The sequence below is a fragment of the Pantherophis guttatus genome, chromosome 2 (assembly GCF_059756535.1).
Source record: "Pantherophis guttatus breed Tessera chromosome 2, ASM5975653v1, whole genome shotgun sequence".
NCBI lineage: Eukaryota > Metazoa > Chordata > Lepidosauria > Squamata > Colubridae > Pantherophis > Pantherophis guttatus.
In genome coordinates, this window is record NC_142064.1 from 60,875,900 (window position 1) to 60,896,985 (window position 21,086).

The window sequence follows — 21,086 nt, forward strand, 5'->3', positions numbered from 1 at the left end:
TCTACATTTTTCATCTTTCTACAGTTTAAAATTGGATACCCAAACTGACTGGGAATAGTATGATATCAAAATTAATCACTTTTTCAGGATAAGCATGTCTTTAGCTTATTGACTGTGAAGTAATGAATTATCTTGGCATACAGTGCAAAGTTCTATAGGTAAAAAATTATTCCTACCAGTTTCCTCTTCTCTTCTGCAACATGTTTTGATGGATGCATGTCATAAAAATCAGAACTTGCAGATGTCTCCTGAGAAATATTGCCGGTCTAACCAAAGGTTTAGTGTTCTACAGAAATATGTCTGTTAATATCTTGAAAATTTCACATGAAAAGTAAAAGAGGATTCCATTTTCTGTCTAATTCTCAAAGCCACAGATTAGTAAGAGCTTTGTTCAGCTTGTTATTATTTTCGGAAGAACATACCAAGATGATTTTGCAAGATGATTGCAAATATCACACAATATTTACAACGAGCAAAAGAAACTACTAAAACACAAAAATGTATTCACAAACCAAATAGAAAAAAGTTTTAAAATTATTATTTGAAGCAAATTAAATTAAAATATCTAGGTGAAAGACTTGAAGTGCTTAAAAATCTGGTTTTGCTCTCTTATATGATGGTGCTGAATTATGATTACTACCTTTTTCATCATAGGCTTATAGCAAGCTACTCTAATATAAAATTTTTCACACTGCCAAACAGTACTGATGTATCCAGCAAAAGCAAATTGGTCAGAATGTAGATGATAAACAAACCTGAAAAATATTTTTCCACAACCTGTGCAAAAGCATCCCTACCTTTTTACCCGTAATGGACCTTTAAAGTTATTTTTCCAAACATCATGTAAATTACTGATTTATATTTCACCAAACTCCTATTAAAGAAAAGTTACTGGTGAAGGAACAACTGATAATTCCTCTAGAACCTGTACTCACTATGGAGCATTAGAAGTATCAAATGCTGCTGGATCAAAAGTGCATTTGTTGAACATACTGCCAAGAAGCAGTCTAAGAAAAAAAAAAAAAGATATATTTTGCCAAACATTTTTAAAAAATTTCCTCAGAAGTGAGTGGTTTCAAAATACAGGCAGTCCTTGACTTACAACAGTAGTGACCATTCAAAGTTACAAAGGCACTGAAGAAAATGACTTATAACCATTTTGTCACAGTTACAACTGTTACAGCATCTCCATGGTCATGTGATTTACATTCAGATGCTTGACAACTGACTCATATTTATGACAGTTGTAGTGTCCCGGGGTCATGTGATCATCTTTTATGACCTTCTGACAAGCAAAGTGAATGGGGAAGCAGATTTGCTTAACAACTGCGTTACTAATTTAACAACTGTGGTGATTCACTTAACAAATGTAGCAAGAAAAGTCGTAAAATGGGCAAACTCACTTAACAAATTTCTCATTTAGCAACATATATTCTGGTTATGTTGTGGTCATAATATGAGTTGCGGTCATAAGTTAAGGACTACCTCTAATAATATTATTTGAGAGGCTCAGGTTAATCAAAAGAGATGTTGCTATTTTTAAAAAATTGAGATTTTTCTTAATGTAAAGCTTTTCAAGTTAGATTTGCCACCCAATGTTTTCTCTATTTATCTTCCAGCTTACCAAGATTTCAATGCTATGACATAATAAATTTAAAGGCTAGAACAAAGCAGAGCTAAATTTTAATATTCCTTATTAATAACCAAGCTAGGATAAATGTTCAATGATAAATCTAAAAGCGTGGAAGGTTAGACTAACTTTTATGAGTTCACACAATAGAAATCTAGCAGGATTTCCTTGCCAAAGAAAGGTAATCCATATTTATAAATTGTATAAAACAATGTGATGGAATAAATATAACCTGCCTACAAAGGAATCATCATAAGGGACCTAAATGCTCATATCGAGACAAGGCAAGTGAACATGAAAAAAAATTCACATAAGCGAAATGAAAATGGTAAATAACTAGGAAATTTTGCCAATTTACAAAAAAAAAGAGTATGTGATGAACATCTGCTTTGAAAAGCTAGCAAGGAAGTTCTGCTCTTGGGAAACCAAGACTGAGATCAATCACACATTGTGTAATAAGGAGCAATTCATCACAAATATTGAAGTTTTGCATGAGTCAACATTAGCAGTGACCACAGGATAATCCAAACAAACTTCAAACCCCCTCTCATTAACAAGTCTCAAACAATATGGCAACAATAAATATATTTCTGCTTGAAAGATATACAGGTAATCCTCAAGTTATGACAGTTTACTTAGTGACCATTTGAAGTTATGTAATAACTCCCCCCAGGTATTTACGACATAGTCCTGAAATTATTATATTGCAACACCACGGCAGTCATTCACTCTTATGAACGACTGCAGAGTCACTGCAAAATTCACCCTGCCTATTTCCCCCCTCCCCACAATTGCTTCCCTCCTCCCATCTTGCTGTGCCAGACTCACTTTCCTTGTGAAGATTTGTCTTCTCTCTGCCACAGTTTCTTTGACAGTGGGACGATTTCACTTCCAGAATTCTATCGGCTTGCAGATGCTTTTCGCATGCCGAGGATGAAAAGTTCTGGGCATTGTGACCTCGTGGGACTTCAGGCCACAAGATCAAAGTACCCAGAACATTTCATTCTTGACGCAAAACATTTGCCAGCCAACAGGACACTTTGATGTAGTGATATCGCAATTAGTGAAGGTGTGGGTGAAAGCAGGGAGTTTTCACATTCATTTCACATTCACATTCACTAAACAAATAATTAACTTAACGCTGTCAAACTAGTTACTAAGTCTGCATTACTATTAATCTTCTCATCGTTCCTATCACCCATCTCCTCCCATTTATGAATGTATAACTGTAACCTTGTTGCTGGTATCCTTACGATTTATATTGACTGTTTCCCTATGACTATCGTTAAGTGTTGTACCTTATGTTTCTTGACAAATGCATCTTTTCTTTTATGTACTCCAAGAGCATATGAACCAAGACAAATTCCTTGTGTGTCCAATCACACTTGGCCAATAAAGAATTCTATTCTATTCTATTCTATTCTATTCTATTCTATTCTATTCTATTCTATTCTATTCTATTCTACTCTACTCTACTCTACTCTACTCTACTCTACTCTACTCTACTCTACGTGACTCACTCCAATGAATCCTCAGGTTACGAATGTAATTGGCAGGCTCCATTACATTCGTAACCCAAGGACTATCTGTATCTTGAAACAAGGTTGGGCTTGTAACAAAGACATCATTCATTCAACAATCTGAACAGCTCATAAAAAAATGTAAAAAAAGGAGTCACAACAGCAAAAGTTTGAAAAAAAAATAATTGAACAAAGCTGTCACATTAGCAAAAACAACTCTTAGTAAAGAGCTCAAAGCAGAAATTATGTTCAACAGCATTGCTCTGCAACATAAAGTGGCGGCCAAAAGTTGACGATAAACTTACTAAACTCTTGAAAACAACAGAGGTATAAAGTGCTGGAAAGAAATTAAACAGAAAATGGGGCTTTTTGAAAACTTTTTCGAGAAGAATGAGAACATCGCTACATCTGACTAATAGGAAGTTGAAGAATCATGTCAGTGTTTTCATATTGATCTTTTCGCCTCAAAATAGCCATGAAAAACTTCATCATTCACATGAGTTTTCAGTGATATCCAAAACTGAACTAGAAGAGATTCTCCATGCAATTTAACAGCCAAAATCAAGAAGAGTCCTAGGGCCAGATGGTATTGCCGTAAAAGTCCACAAAGCAGTCATGGTAAAACAGGATTGCAATTGGTGCTTTATTTAGATAATATTCCTAAAACCTGAAAAACAGAGTTCTAGTATTCAAAACAGATAAACCAAAAAAAGCTATCAGGTCTGCCTTTTTTCTCTTCTGTCTACAAGCTTTTCACTTAATTTTTAGTGAACAGAATAGAGAAACATTTAAAAAAACACCACTCACCAGATCTAGCTGGCTTTGTCACCAGCAACCACTGACCGCTCCACATTGTCAGCCATCTGGTGGAACAAGCAGAAGTCCATATGACATTATGAGTTTGTTGACAATGAAAATAATTTCTGAACACAGAAATGAGCTCGGTAGTGAACATCTTAAGAAATCAAAGCATTAATAAGAAATATATTTGCTTGATTAAATTAATAAATGAGTGTTGCTCAACTGACAATATTCTCTTTTACTGCCTAATCAATATACCAGTATGTCGTAATGTCCAGGATGGTAACATAATCTTTTCCAAGTTCTTTATAGTGCCTTTGAAATATTTTTCAGAAGTGCAGCTACTACAATACACTCAATTCAAGCTGCATTTATTCAGGGTCATTAAACTTGTGTCAGTGTCAGATTATTAACTTCTGTTGTTGCTCTAACTCTAAAGAGATAAGAGGTTGCAGTTATAATTTCTTGAATACTGATATGACTTCTCACTTCTTTTTGAAGTGGATCTTAAGTTAAATGGGATTTCTTGTGCTACTAAACTTCTTTTTAGTGCTGTTGGATTTCCTGAGAAAAATCGGGGATAAATACTTCTTCTTTGCCACCCACACACAAAGAACATATGATATTTAAACTTTCAGACCTTACAGCACAATTGGTATGTCCAGAATTTATCAAGATACACGAAAAAAAGAAGTTGAAACATTTGTAGACTTCCAGCTAACACTTCCCAAATCATGAAGTAAATAAATCAAGCTGGATGTTCCTTCTCAGCTCCTTTTGGAAATCCAGTGAACATAATCACAGTTAGATAAGGATGAAATTACAGAAACACTGTTATATCCTTAGCCATCTTTAGTTGATCAAGTATAGATGTTTCCAGTTACTTCCCATAATGTACAAGCTGAGATATCCCATTCTCAGCCAGTACTATTCTAGAACTACTAAAATTGCCTTTAACGATTTTTACATATTCTCTAAACATGACTATAATAGACATCTTTCTCAGTAGCAGGTAATCCTCCAGATTTGGTAGTGAAAAGGAATGGTAGAATTATCTTGAGTGCCATCTAAGGAGAAAATGAACTAACATAATAATAATAATAATAATCAGAAAACTGAATTTGAAAGATTATAGCATTAGCCAACCATGGTTGTCCTAGTGGTTACTGGCACACTGGTGCAATACCAAAAATCTTGGATGGCACATAGAAAATCTATGCATTGAAAACATCTGTCAATTACAAAAGCCCACAATGCATAGGTCTGCATACAGTATATGTATACTACACCAATACAGCACAATATCCTAGGTTCTTGTGAAAAACCTGATGTATATGAAGGCCAACATGAGCTAAAGAACTGGCAACTGTGCTTTCACATTTTTGTGTATATAACATTTGCCTGTCCCAGGTCCTTAGAAAGGACTTGATAAATGGACAAAAATGCCAAATCCAGTCAAGCATAAGACAGACTATGTAACCAACCATAGTAATATACTGTGACTATCTATTTTTTATTCTAAAGATAGCTGTTAATATAACAAAACAAATTATGATCAAAATTTACATTGTAGTGGGGACAACAGAGATTATTCATACTCATGTAATTAGAGTTCTACTTTGACAGGATCCAACAAATTTGAGATTCAAAAACTCAAGGTAAATAGTTAAAAATTATGAAATGGATGGGGGTAAAATTTCTTTAGAACATCCTTTGATGATTGTAGCCACTATGTTTTAGTCTTCCTATATGATGTTCACTTACTTTCCAGACTATCAAGGACTTTATTTGTCCTTCAGATTTAAGGCTATTGCTTAACACATTGTAAGCCGCCCTGAGTCTTCGGAGAAGGGTGGCATATAAATCAAATTAAAAAAAAAAAAAGGCAGCCTTACACAACCAAAATTTCTCCAGATTTGCCTTAAATCATCTAGGTTTTAAAAAAAACATTTATGTCATGATTCTAGTAATGAATCATATAGTGTGTCTTGTAGTAATGAGTCATATACTGTGCCAAAGTGATATATTTAACTTTTAATGGTCTTGTAATAAATCTATAAATATGGTATTTCTAAATGGAAATGTTGAATAGATTGTTGGCTTTACAAATTAATAGCATTAGAGATATGTCTTGAAATAGAACAAATTATTTTAAAATTAGTTAGGAGAGAATATTCATTATGATTTCCCACTTAACATTTAACTATCTGTGCATTCATATATAATCTAAATGACTACAAGAAAAGAAAACGAATCAAAACATTAACAGAACATTTCAACATATCCGCCATTACTTCTGAATACCTGAATATCTATCTTCTGATTTAGTTGACAAATTAATGTCAACTAATGTTGATGATATAAGTAGCATATATGTGTGCAGTAAGCTATATATGTGTGTGTTTTGGTCTGTCTTATAGCAATAACATGATCAATCTTGGCATTTAACATGTCATTCTACCTTTGAAAATCTAAAATTGTGGGACCTAGCAACTTTATTATTGTGACTGACAGATTGTAAGTTAATTATGATTTTCAATACATTGAAAGAAGTATGGATTGCATGTGGTCTTATCAGGCTTTTACAGCATTTTCTATATAGATGCTTAGCTGTTCGTGTTAGCATAATGTAATTCAGTTCTCTGCATAATAAAGATTGAATGAAGAAGAAAATGCAAGCATTCTAGTCATTAGCTAAATATATCTTTGCTTTCCCCAAGCACACCAAATCCATCGTGTGCTGTCTACTTGACCTTGATTTCATATAAAATCATGTACTCTATATTGTCTTTCAATTATGTTTTTCAATTTATTTCAGAAAAAAAGATGCATTCTAAATATGTAAAGCAACTGCAGCTGGAATGTAATGTCAGAATATTGAACTGTTCTTTGTTATGATGATCTTGATGGATAGATGGCAAAATTGGAATATTTTGCTGCCACTGTTATTGAAAGTGTATTAATGTCAGAGAGACCCAATTTATTTTTTAATACTGAAAAGGAACACATTGAAAAATAGAAATTGTTTGTATGGGAAAGGTGGGGATGCTTTGGAACTAGAGTTTCCCAGGGCAAGGAAGTCAATTACGTCAATAAGCAACCGCCTTCAAGCACTAAGCTTCAAAAATACAAAATAAAGGAAAAAGATAAGGAAAAGTGCCTGATCTAAATTGCAATGAAAGAACTATACCTCCATAGCGACAGAGTAAAAGCAGGTGCTTTGAGTTGTTTTATTAAGTTGCAGTAGTTTCTTATTTGACCATGCTATAGCAAGGATCTGGGTAGCTGTTGCCGAATTCAATGTAGAATGCCTGATGGCAGGGATAGGATAGAATAACAATATAGCAAAACTTACAGTCAACTTTATAGAGACATCACAATTACGAAACAGGCTTTCGAAAAGAAGTGAATTTAGCACCAACCTCTGTAACATTTCTGGTGCCAGATGGAGAAGCTCCCCTTCATTCTACGCTTTTAAATAGGGGTCTAAATTTTAAAATACAGTAGAAGGGAGGAAATACAGTTTTAAAAACTGCTTTAAATTGATACAGGGTTGCCGAGAGCTGATCTGACTTTTGAATTTATGTATATTTTACAAAAGTATTTTTTTTAAAAAAATATTTCTCCTTGTAATAGGTTATTTGACATTACTTTTTTCTGAATTTATGATAAGAAGGGAATATAAGCCTCTTGGAATCCTGAAGAATTAGAATGACATGTAAATCCCAGTGAAAAAAAATAAAAAGAAAGACTAAATACTGTATGCCCCAAATCTGGGCCAAGATATATAGACAATTTCAGCACACAATGTTTTATTCCATAGGTATTCCTATGAAAAGCCAAAATAACATATCCCATTGAGGTGACTGTGCATTCCAAAGCTCCCATGCTTTGAAGATCTTCAAAGGATTGTGACACTTTAATTAAATATTGAAGGAGCACTCTCCTGAAAGTGCTTTGCAAAGCAACATACTCCATCCCATTACTACCAGCAAAGTAGTCACATCGCTTATTTTGATGACAAAAGGTGCCCTTTCAATCAGCTACCAGAAGTTAATAGAAGACACTTTTGCGAATCTGCAACACGTGCTCCGAAATAGAACTGCTGCACGAATCATTTTATTTATTTTATGTGCAATGTTTTTATTTCTGGAATTCACAGAACGATATTTTTAACATTACCGTGATTTACAACATGGCCACAGTTAACCGTATCTTCAACAGTTTCAGTGTAATGGAATGTGGAATGACCTTGGGAGACAGGAGGGGGAGCCACAGACTGGACAACCAGTATGTACATTTGTGTCTTAGATCACAAATGGGTGTATGTGTGAGACATGGTACCTTCCTGGTTTTCCAGAGAGTAAAAGGAAAGTGAAAGAAAAATACTTTCAGTCTTGCAAGATTCTTTTCAAGAAATATTACAATAAACTAGAGCTATCACTCCCGGTTATGCTTCTTATCTGCACTGTTTTACAATTGCACTATAGATGCAATTAAATCATTCTTCTCCCCGCCCCCTTCCTTAATGCAATTATGTGTTCACATCTAATTCTGTCTGCAGAGAAATATGATCCCCTTAAATGCCTTTTCTCTGTGCATCTATTGTTCAGCTAATCCCTCCATGCATAGCTACTCCTCTTTTCCCTTATCCTCTGTGAACAATTAACGCTAAAGGAAAAATAGGCATAGAGACAAAAATGGAGGAAAGTTTGTGTCATTCTCAGTATTTAATTCTAATTAACATTTTTTCCCCCCATTTTCTAGGGGAGTTTTAGTATTTACAATATTCCATGCCTGGTTTGTAGTGCATGGCTTATTTGACCTGATGCATATAACAGGATGCTCAGCTAGAATCTGAAAGTACATTTCAGTGCATTATTTTAACCTCTGACATTTAGGCAGCATATAGGCATCCATGTTATCTCTACCTGTAATTGATACTTTACAATGAACATGTAAATAACACGTCAACTGCTATTATCTGAGGCCCTAATTATTATAACTATCTATTGTAAACTGGCAGAAGTAACAATATATGTACATAAATGTTTATATTTAAGCAAGAATGGTTGCCATGTAAGCATGACAAAGATAATCACTTACAGTTTGGCTTCTAAGGGAGCCAATGTCATTAATGTCTATAATTTGACAAATTAGCAGGTGTACAAAAAGGGGAAAGTAAAAACTTGTTTCTTGTTAGCTTGTTTCTTTATTATTTTATTTTTGTTAAACTGGTTTTGGTTATCTTACATATTTTTCCTTTCATTATCCAACGGACACTTCAGTACTAAATAAGTAGCTCAAGATTGAAAACTTAATTGTACAACAAATACTTTGATGTAATCTGAAGCAGTTTCTTTTTTTCTAATGTGACAGTTTCATAGGAAAACGTCAAACTGTTTGCAATGTTGATATTCCAAATTGTAATTATTAAACCGATGAAGAGCCAGTTAGGGTGGTAGTTAAACTAGAAACTGGGATACTGTGAATTCTAGTCCCTCATTTGGCACAGAACCAGTAGATGACCTTCAGCCAGCCACTCTCTCTCAGACCTCAGAAGGAGGCAATGGCAAACCACGCCAGTGGTGACTTGCCCCCGGTTTGCACCAGTTCTATAGAACCGGTAGTAAAACCGGCGGGAGACTCTACCCACCAACCCCAACATCATTAAAATGCTTCTGCGCATGCGCAGAAGAGCCTGTGGCTCTGCTGCGAACTGGTAGTAAAGGTAAGTAGAACTCACCCCTGAACCACGCCCATGAAATCTTGCAAAGAAAGCTACAGGGAGGCAGTAATCAAAAATCAATACTGAGGCAACCAATAATAATACTGATTGAATATTTATTTTTTTGCTTTTAATACTCTTAAATTATATAAAACATAAAAATATCAATAATTTTAACTAATACTCTGCAAATATTGTATCAAAACAATATAATGTATTAAAATCTACAACATAATAAAATGGAATCCAAACTTTTCATAATTTCCCATTCATATAGTTTAGCATTGCAGCCTTAGGCTGAACTCATGTTCAGAAGTAACATGATGGGCTCATGACTCTTAAAGAAAAATAAATAATTTACTAAGAATTAGAAAGATAATAATTTGACATCCATTAAGATTAATATTTTTTTAAAAAAAAATAATGCAGTGAACATAGTCAGAATAAAACTATGTCAAAATCTGTTTTAGTTATGTAAGCTGTGATGTGGTTTCCAGGCTTGTATGCACTTTATTTCATTCATAGGCTTCTGCGTTGAGAAGAACAAATTGCAATTATCATTATATCTAAAAAAAGAAACAGTGGAATCTTTAAATCAGTTTAATCCAGAAGCAAATTGTGCTCTCTGGTCCCAGTTTCTTGAACACTGGCTGGTATAAGTCCACTAATTTAATTTAATTTAATTTAATTTAATTTAATTTAATTAATTCAATTTATATGCCGTTCCTCTCCGAAGACTCAGGGCGGCTCACAATACATTTTAAAAAATCATTATAAAAAACATTTAAAAATTAAAAACATTAAAACATTAAAATTCACGCCATTCATGGCTGGATCTCACCAGACCACAAGAGCGAGATCAATGGCCCCAGGCCTGCGGGAAAAGCCAGGTCTTCATCGCTTTTCGGAAGGCCAATAGGGTGAGGATGGTCCAGACCTCAGGAGGTAACTGGTTCCAGAGAGCTGGGGCAGCCACAGAGAAGGTCCTCCCCCGCAGGCCCACCAGCCAGCATTGTTTAGCTGATGGGACCCGGAGGAGATCAACTCTGTGGGATCTTACCAGTTGCTGGGAGCTATGCGGCAGAAGGCGGTCTCGTAGATAACCTGGCCCTAAGCAATGTAGGGCTTTAAAGGTAATAACCAACACCTTGAATTGTGACCGGAGACCAATAGAGAGCCAGTGCAGCTCGTGGAGAATTGGTGTAATATGGGTGTACTTAGGTGCTCCCACGACAGCTCACGCAGCTGCATTCTGGACCAACTGTAGTCTCTGAATACTTTTCAAGGGTAGCCCCATGTAGAGCGCGTTGCAATAATCTAACCATGAGGTGACAAGGGCATGAATGACTAAGTTGAGATGGCACGTGGAACAAAACATTAACATTTTTATTTCTCATCAACTCATATGAAAAGAATGCAAAATTGCTGAAGTCTGAGGTTCTAATTGCATACTAACTGTATATGATTGCATGGTCATGCTTATTAGGAATTAAAGGAGCTGAAATCCAACACTGATTTGTACCTTCATGCCAATCAAGTTTAAATCTAAAATTATATGTGCTCCGTGAAACATATTACAAGAATGCAGATCAAAAGCTCATTTTCATGTTGTTATTCACAGGCTTTTTCAGGAAACACCAATGCAGACAGTGTGGTATATTACAAGCTTGAGCATTCCATCAAAGCAAGGTTTCTACGATTTGTCCCTTTAGATTGGAACCAGAATGGCAGGATTGGGATGCGGATTGAAGTCTATGGATGTGCTTATAGTAAGTTATGTCTTTTCCTTTAATGAGAAGAATGACACAAATCTGCAATATATTTCAAAACTGCAAATGAAATACCGCTTAATTAGGCTTTGCTATAGTAAAGGCTTTTGGGGTAGGGATATCAATATTGCATGTTAATCAGAGGAGGGTTTCAGCAGGTTCTGACCAGTTCTGGAGAACCAGTAGCAGAAATTTTGAGTAGTTCGGAAAACCGGTAAATACCACCTCTGACTGGCCCCACCCCCATCTATTTTCTGCCTCACGAGTCTCAGCTGATTGGGAGGAAATGGGAATTTTGCACTACCCTTGCCCTGGATTGGGGATGGAATGGAGATTTTACAGTATCCTACCCCTGGAGTGGAGTGGGAATGGAGATTTTACAGTATCCTTCCCCTGCCACACCCACCAAGCCATGCCATGCCCACCAAGCCACACCCACAGAACCGGTAGTAAAAAAAATTGAAATTCACCACTGATGTTAACACTTTATTATCCTTTTTTTAATCTTGACTTTTTGCATACTGAGATCAATAACATGTAAAGTTGGAATTTATCTACATAATTCTGAATTCCATTTGTAGAAAGTTTTTTTCCCCTTTATGGAGATTGCTTTAAGCAAACTAGGATGGCAAATACTATGTTTTTCATGAGTCATTGGACATTATGTGCCTGAATGTTTCAATTTATTGATCTGTCCACTTTTTGGAGATTGGAAAAGAAAGGGAAAAAAAATCAATAAACCCCATGTTCAGAAATACAGATGCACCATTAAAGTGCATCATTAAGGTTCAATGTTAAAGGATAGTAAAAATAAAACCAGAAAGAGCATAGGGATTATGTCCAACTATTACATCTGATGGATTTGTTGACTGATAGTTGTAGTTGATAGATTACAACATATTGAAAAGACTGAACATTTAGCATGTTGTTCACTGGGTTCCCTGGTTTTAATGGACTTATCTTTCCCAGTGGAAAGGCAGTGATTAAAAATAAAACAAAAGGGAAAGACAGTCTCAGACAGTTGAGTATGTTTCAGTGAAGTTTATTTACAGAGAGGTTGTATAGAGTTGCAAGCAGATTTATTAATTTTACAGGAAAGATATAGAAAACTGAAAAAAAAAAACAATTGGGGGAACTCAAAAGAAGTCAAAGGTATTAACAGGATCTTTTAAAATACTGCAGCTACCCCTTCAGCAGAGATAATGGATTCTTTAATGGGGCTCACAAGGATGAATTTTCAAAAGCTTATGCCCAAAATAAAGCCTAATATAGCAAGTGTTTTGTCAAGTGACATAATATGAAATAGGAGCTTTCCATTGATTTGGAAGACGACAGTCAATTGAAAAATAACCTACGGGAAGTCTGATATATCTTCATTTACTTCACAAAAGTAGCTTTCAAGAACTATTGCCTCTTTTGTCTTCTTTACTTAGGCTGTGTGAATGTTGTTTGTGACTTATTAAATCACCCTTACTTACAGATTATGATAAATACTGGGTTATGTTAATGTCTAATATCCTATTGAAAGTGCACATCCATGAAAATGGCAAATTCAAATGCAAGGCCATAAGCAGAAGGGACAAAATCGCAAAGCATGTTTTGTGGTGTCGCAACACAAGCTTTCCCCTTTACATATTCATACCATTAGCAAGATTTTCAAAGGGTAGAGATTTCCCTGTGATGTTGCAACTCAGGTTTCATTTATTTTGGTATCATCATAGTTAGCTACAGATGCCTCTGCTAACATATAATGAGACAAAAGTGTGTTATCAATGGCGAAATGTGTATAACTTTGGGGAAAGAATGCCTATTATATATGAAAATTGTGCCGTGTTTTCCCAAAAATAAGACCCTGTCTTATATTTTTTTGAACCCCAAAATAAGTTCTTGGCCTTATCTTCAGGGAGATCTTATTATTTTCAAGTGTGTGGTGCAAGATGGAGCTCCCTTTGCTGTCTTACCTGATTTCCAACTCTGTCTCCCTAACCCTAACCAGAGGAAATGGCAGGGACCAGCTGCGCATGCGTTTAAATATTTTTGGGGAGGGCTTATTTTCAGGAGTGGTGGTGGCTTATTTTAGAGCATGCGCTCAAAAGACCGATTAGGCTTATTATCAGGGGATGTCTTATTTTAGAAGAAACGGGTAGAAAATGGAAAATTGTTCTATTTCTCTCTTATATTTCAGAATTTGTCAAATGCTCTTGTAATATTTTTGTAACTTAGAACAACACAAATCCTCCTTAAATCTCCTCTTAAATCTCCATTGTTTCCCCACGTTATTCATGACAACATTTCTCACATTTGTGTTTTAGGTATCGTGTGAGCAATATATTATCATATTCTTATGACTGTTTTATAAGAAAACTGTTTGTTTGGTTTTTTTAATTCCAGGATCTGATGTAGCAGATTTTGATGGAAGGAGTTTCCTGCTTTACAGATTTAAACCCAAATCCACAACAGCCCTAAAAGATGTAATTTCTCTGAAGTTTAAAACCAGCCAAAGGGATGGGATTTTGCTACACAGAGAAGGACAGAATGGCGATCACATCACATTGGTTTTAGCTAATGGGAAGCTTTCCTTATTCATCAATATAGGTACCAAATACACAGTCATATTGTCCCTCTTTTAATAACATAACAAAAGAAATCTGAACTCTCATATCTTTGCCATCTCTGTTGTTTATTATAGCAGACTTAACAATTTGTTTTTCTCCTCTTGAAGGTGATGCTAAAATGTATTCTGCTGATGCCCAGATTAATATCACTCTGGGTAGCCTTTTGGATGATCAGCATTGGCATTCAGTCCTCATTGAACATTTCAATAATCAAGTGAACTTTACAGTTGATAAACACACTCACCATTTTCATGCAAAGGGAGAATTCAATTATTTGGACCTTGATTATGAGGTGTGAAAATTATCTTTCATTTATTAGAGTTATTATCGTTGTGCTGTAAATGAGATTATGCGATTCAAGGATACTGTGAGATGCATAGTTGAGACTTCTCTGCTTCTCTGCTTTCTGTAGAATTAACCAAATTTGATTTTGTTATGAAACATGGTTCAGAAATCATTGCTATGCAGGATTTAAAGCATGGACAATGAGAAAGTACAACATTAGCAGGGAATTCAGCTTTATATTGGTGTTCAGTTGGGGATGCTAATTTCTCCCCTGTTGAGTAAATTTGAAGGTGTTTACTCCTTCAAATGGAGGAGTTGGTGGCAATGCAACTTCACCAGCCAGCTCTTATATCCCTTCATTATTTGCTAATAAATGTGCAGTGTTAATCATTCAAGCAGGCATGGAAAGCATAAGAAAAGCTAAGGAAGGAATGGTCAAGAAATATTTTGCTGTGTTTTTTTTAAAAAAAAACTTATTTTAGGTGAAGTTGCAGTGACCAGGGAAATAAACTTTGAATCTAGGTCTCTATTTATTAAAATCATCCTAATATCAAAACCCTTATTGCAAGAAATCAGTTCAAGCCTCTAGTAAGAAAAATATTGGCTGTTTCCTGCTGCAATAGCCTAAAAGAGAAGAAGACAATCATCAGAGTAAAAAAGAAAGTTCCACTTACTATGTGCTTCAATCGAGCCTACTAAGTAGCCACAAACATATTACTCCAGTATCCTATAGAAAAAGTTGCCCAATCTTTCTCTAGACCAGTGGAAGAAGGTAACTGATCACTTTGTCATTGCTCTAAGACATTTATCCTTTATCTTATCATCTCTCATCTCTGTGTAATGGTTTATAGAATCATATAGGAAATAAAACAAATGTATTTGAGCATGAGGTAGTGATAAGTATGCAGAGTTCATGTGAATTATTCAAAAGACTGAGCAGCTTTCTATGTAAAATAAAACTACTCATTGCTCAGGAACGTTCATGGCTATAACATCTGTGTGTACAGCACAGTGCAGGAATTGCAACTCTATAAATCTTCAAATATTGCTGAAATATAACTCCCAACAGCCATTATGTATCATGGCCAAGAGTACTACAGCAACAGTATGGCAACATCTGGAAGATCACAAGTTCTTCATCATTGGTTCAGAGCATGAATTATAACATGAAGAACAGGATGCCATGTATATCTTTAGTAAAAAAAAAAATAACAATAACAATACACATATTTGTAAAACATACATAGGGGTAGTTTCATTGGACTGAAACATCACAGTACAATTTCAGGTAGGCAGTTACAATGACCACATGAAAACAGAATCTTTGCACAGTACAAAACATTGATAAAAATTAGGTCATCACTATATACATGTAGATGTATAATATATTTGCATGTATGCTGAATGTATCTATATCTTTATAGTGTGTGTATATGTGTGTTTGTGTTTGTTCTGAATTGATATTTATCAGTAGGCATTGTTCAGTTAGAAATGAGAAACACATTTTATTCTCTTAAAATTACCATTGAATAAATCTTCCCCATTTCAAGAATGAGAACATGTTTATTTAGAGTATTTTTCATTGTCTTATTACCTATGGAACTATACTTAAGGTCTGCATTTTAACCTGCAATTTATGTTAATGCATTTGCTAATTTGGAAAGAGCTTTCAAATAAATAAAAAAATAAATTGATGCTTAATTTGTCTAAAATGGAAAGTGGTGTTTTTATTCTACTGTTAGTGTTTTTGTCATCATAGTTGCAAGCAGATTGTCAGAAAATAATTTAATACTGTTATTGATTTTTATTCTCTTTCTAAGCTCAGCTTTGGAGGGATTCCAATGCCTGGAAAATCAGGGATATTACCATGGAAAAACTTTCATGGATGTTTTGAAAATATTTATTACAATGGTGTGAATATTATTGATTTGGCCAAGAGATATAAACCTCAGATCAACATAATGGTAAGAAATATTTATATGTGTTCTCTCTCTCTCTCTCTCCCCCCTCCCCCCCTTTCCTTCCCCCTCCCCCCCCTCTTCACATACACATACATTCTTTTTCCCTTTGGGCCTTACTTAATAGTAATATTCAAATTGCAATCTAAGGTTGTAATGTATTTAATTCTAAAAAGATAATTTAAGTACACTATTGGAAATAGTTTTCTCTTCCCTGCTTCCTTCCATTTAACTGTGCCCATGAAAAATCTTTCTGGTTGACATAACATAATAACAGAATACGGTGCCATGGGGGAATGAAAAGGAATATCTTTAGTGTGATTAAATTAAGACACTATGGTACAAGCCTAATGTCTCCTTCTAACAGCTACCTCTATTCATCTCATATTGTTCAGAAGGCCCCTTAGTTCTTGGTTTATTTTTTTCTGAGGTTATAGAGGCTTGTGTGGCAAAGGAAATAATACAGCACTGATGATGTCACCTAGTTTGATAATAAAACGTATGCAAAAAAAAAAAAAACCCAACAAAACCCCAAAGCACCAAAAATCCCATAATTTCAACATTGAGCTACAAATATTCTCTTCTATCAGAAACAATACATTTCAATCAATTTTTAAAAGTGAAGTTACCATAGGATGCATTGTATACCTTAACATTTTGGCTTGATTAATTTCAGTTCATTGTAACTGGCTTAAATTGACAATATCACTTAATATATTTGTAAAAACTGCAGTTCCAATTGTTAAATGTGTGAACACAGGACCAGATTAAGGCCAAGAGCCTAAGCATAGCCCCAAAATTTTTAGAGGAGAATATGGAATAGGTAATAAGTGTCAAAATATTGAAAAATACTTGTTTCCATGTTACACAGTTATATATTTTCGTCATGTATGTAAAACAGTATGTTCATGTGCATGGTCAATAAACTACCAAAAAGAATAACAAATAGAGAAAGAATGAAAAGAAATGCCATTGGAAAATCTAGTTATGCATATTTAAAGTTTAAACTGAAAAATAAAGAATCATTTGAAACTTTTTTTTTAATTTCTAGGAATGGGAGATAAACAGAATATATCCAGTTCTCATTTTAACATGACTTTATGCAATTAAACTTTCCTGAACTTTTCTGCAAACTAGAACAGTTATATGCCAAAACCAGCACTTTTCCTGAGACTGTGATGCAATTTACAACATATGATATATACAAAAATGTACATATTAAATTAAAGGGAGTACAGCTATTCATATATACATGGAAAGGGTGATAAAATTGCTTGGGGGGGAAGTATGTTTAATGAGAAAAATACAAACTTAGAGATGTATATTGGGAAAATGATACCTAAACATATAGCTACAATTATCTCTGTACCTATATGTAGTTCAAAAGTTCAGTCCTCTGTTTTTGTAAAGAATATAGGTTATCAACATCATCTTCACATACCTAATATACACACAGGGGACTCTCCACATTATTTAAACTAATCATGTATTGACTAGCAACCTTGGGTAGATGCTTCTAGTTCTGTATTTTTATCAGTACAGACCAGTGGTTAAATTCAGGCAGATTTATCCAGCTTGCGCGATCCGGTAGGCCTGGCGGCGGGAGGCTCCTCCCACCCACCCAGACATCATCACATCCCATTTTTGACCCTCTGCACATGCAGAGGCTCTGTGCATGTGTGGAGGCAGTGTGTGCTTGCTATGCTTGCGCACGCATGCACTCACATTTGCGATCCGGTAGCGAAGATAAGTGCATTTCACTCCTGGTACAGACTGACAGCTCTCAAATGGATGACATTATCTATTTAAAATGCTACTTTTCATCACCATCTTTTCCTGAAGCAGCTGAACAATATAAAACTGCTATCCATAATTTCTGACCATAGTAACAGACAAACTAATCTTGGCTAATCCTCTCCATTTCTACATTGGCCTAATGTTTATCTTGTTTCCTTTGTTTCCAGGGCAATATATCATTTTCCTGTTCTGAGCCTCCAATTATTCCTGTCACCTTTTTGAACCCCAACAGCTATTTAGCATTGCCTGGAACAGCAGGACTAGATGAGATTTCAGTCAGTTTTCATTTCCGCACCTGGAACAACGAAGGACTGTTGCTATCAAATAAACTATATCAGACTTCAGGTGGCCTCCTTATGTATCTAAGTGATGGGAAAGTTAAGCTGAGCTTCTATAAACCCGGAAAGGCACAGAGTGACATCACTGCAGGTGAAGCAAAAAGAAGCAATTTCTAAAATAAATGCCTGGACTTAAGCATCAGAATTCTGATGACAGCATTTTGTGTGTTTATTTTTGAAGTGAGAAAAATATGCTTTATTCATACCAGTGTTCTCCATTGGGGATACAAATACCAGAATTTCCCAGTTAGCATGGCAGTAGATGAGAATCCTGGCACTCTGACCTTAAACATCTGAAATTGGAAGAACACCAAAGTTGCCTAACATGGGAAATATTTGTTACAGGGCCTCCTACAGAGCTCAACTTCATATGTTGTTCAGCTGAAATAATTTGAATAAATGAATATATGATATACTGAGCAGAGGTGGGTTGCAGCAGGTTCCAACCAGTTCTGGAGAACCGGTAGCAGAAATTTTGAATAGTTCGGAGAACTGGTAGTAAAAATTCTGACTGGCCACGCCCCCATCTATTTTCTGCCTCCCAAGTCCCAGCTGATAATGGGGATTTTGCAGTAACCTTCCCCTGGATTGGGGAGGCAATGGAGTTTTTACAGTATCCTTCCCCTGACACCCCCACCAAGCCACCCCCATCAAGCCATGCCATGCCCATCAAGCCACACCCACAGAACCGTTAGTAAAAATTTTTGAAACCCACCACTGATACTGAGTACATGGAGAGTTTACTGCCCAATACAGAATATTTATTACAAAGTGCTTGTCTGGTTCTCTGGAAGATAGAATTCTGGACCCGATAAAAACTTACATAAGGAAAGACTGTATAGACATCCTTTCTTTTATCGCAAATATAAACCTCTGTGCCTAAATATATGAATTACAGAATCTGTATGATAGCAGAGATTGATAGCAGTAATTTGGGTATAGTTCTAAGTAATTCTTAGAGGTGCCTTAAGATTATATTTGGGATCGGGTTATGGTTTGCTTTCCAGATAAAATGGTACAAGTTGCATCACTGTTAACTTTCATGGCCATTGAAGGTCATTCCAATAAAAAAAAAATCAGATTAATTTACACATGGCACTGGATAGAAATATTCCTTGAACTTGCATAATGAATATCCATTTGTGAGGTCATTAGACTATAACACAGGAACAGCCACACTCATTTAGTCCAGCATTCTGCGTCCACAATGGCACAGTTTACAATCCAATGTTTTGTTTCCAATAGTGGACAACCAGAAGTACTGGGAAAAATAAAAATACCTTATGTCATATACGTATAAAAGTCCAGTCTTGTATATGAAATGTCAGCAAGGTTAATTACCTGAGAGCTACCAGATCTGGCCTTTAAAAATCTGGATGACCAATACATTGAAACAGATACATTAAAAAAAAAAAAAACCCTTCCAACTATTTTAGCATTTACTTGGATTTACTGGGTCATTTCCGGTAGTTCTATTATTCACAAGCCATATATTTAGAGCCAGATATTTAAACCCTAAAGCAAATACCCTAAGCATTATTCTAATATTGCTTTTAAATTGAATGTTGTGGTCTTTATCACATATCTGGTTTATAGAAGCGTTGATAAAACAGGAGTTTAACAGGTTTTCCCCTTGCAGCATTTATTTGCATCTCTCCCTTTGAGTGAGTGGTAAGGTAACTGAAATATAACAGCTGGGATAATTGAATGATTGCCAGTAGCAATTCAGTATCATGGTGGTGATTTATACAAAGCATTCATCCTAGAAATGAAGTTCTGACATTGGGTTTAGTAGCAGCACAACCAATTGCAATGTCCGCTAACACTCCCCAATTCAGATTAAATAACGCAGAAAGTGTGTCAATTTGTGGCTTTCTGATGGGCTCACCCTCAGAAAATGTTAATTCTACAGCAAGAATGTCACTGATGTGCCGTTTACTGTGATATATCTGGCTTCCCTAAAGCAGTTTAAATCACCCAATTACATGCATGTTAATGACACAATCGTAGTTGACTGCCTGTTTTAAGTGATTTCTGCCATGCCCTGTAATGTCTAACTGACTTCCTGACATGCGTTTCTGACAGACTACTAAACGGCAGGCACAAATCAAACTCTCTATAAAATATTTGTCCACAACCTGAAACTTCGCACAATGAAAAGTCAAAAACTATGTTAGAATAGAATTTATCTCACTGTACAATGCGACTAAGACAAAATTCCTGAGGAGTTATAAATGAAAGTTTTCGTTTGCTTATGCAGCTATAAAATACCATGTGTCTTTTTTTTTTTAAAAAAAGGTCCTTGCTTCCTCAGCAGAAAGTTATCTAACAACAGCACACTGTGAACTTTTTTTTTCCTCTTGCTAGTAAGTTTGAAATGTTTATTGTAGCCATTGGAGCAAATCAAGTCTGCAAGTAGAGATTGAGTAATTAAATTATGAATGGTTGGACAGGTTTCTTCCCCTACAGGCAGACTTATGACCTGGCTTTCACACAGACAATATGTGATAATTAAATTGGAGCATATTACTTTGAGCACAGCTCTGAGACTTCATTACCAGAGATATATAAAGATTTTTTTTTTGTTTCCCACATAAAACAGAGAACAATGGCACATATTAATTTATGAATGATTAACTGACAAT

The 21,086-nt window shown here is 35.3% G+C and overlaps 1 protein-coding gene across 2 annotated transcripts in view; it reads left to right on the plus strand.

Moving 5' to 3' along the window:
* CNTNAP4 (contactin associated protein family member 4) overlaps positions 1-21,086 on the plus strand; it is a 243,585-nt gene that overhangs the window by 153,546 nt on the left and 68,953 nt on the right. For both annotated transcript variants that reach the window (XM_034410059.3, XM_034410060.3), the window contains exons 4-8: positions 11,301-11,448; positions 13,840-14,043; positions 14,171-14,355; positions 16,169-16,312; positions 18,271-18,532. In XM_034410059.3, the coding sequence (XP_034265950.2) occupies positions 11,301-11,448; positions 13,840-14,043; positions 14,171-14,355; positions 16,169-16,312; positions 18,271-18,532 (943 nt within the window). The remainder of the gene's footprint in view (positions 1-11,300; positions 11,449-13,839; positions 14,044-14,170; positions 14,356-16,168; positions 16,313-18,270; positions 18,533-21,086) is intronic.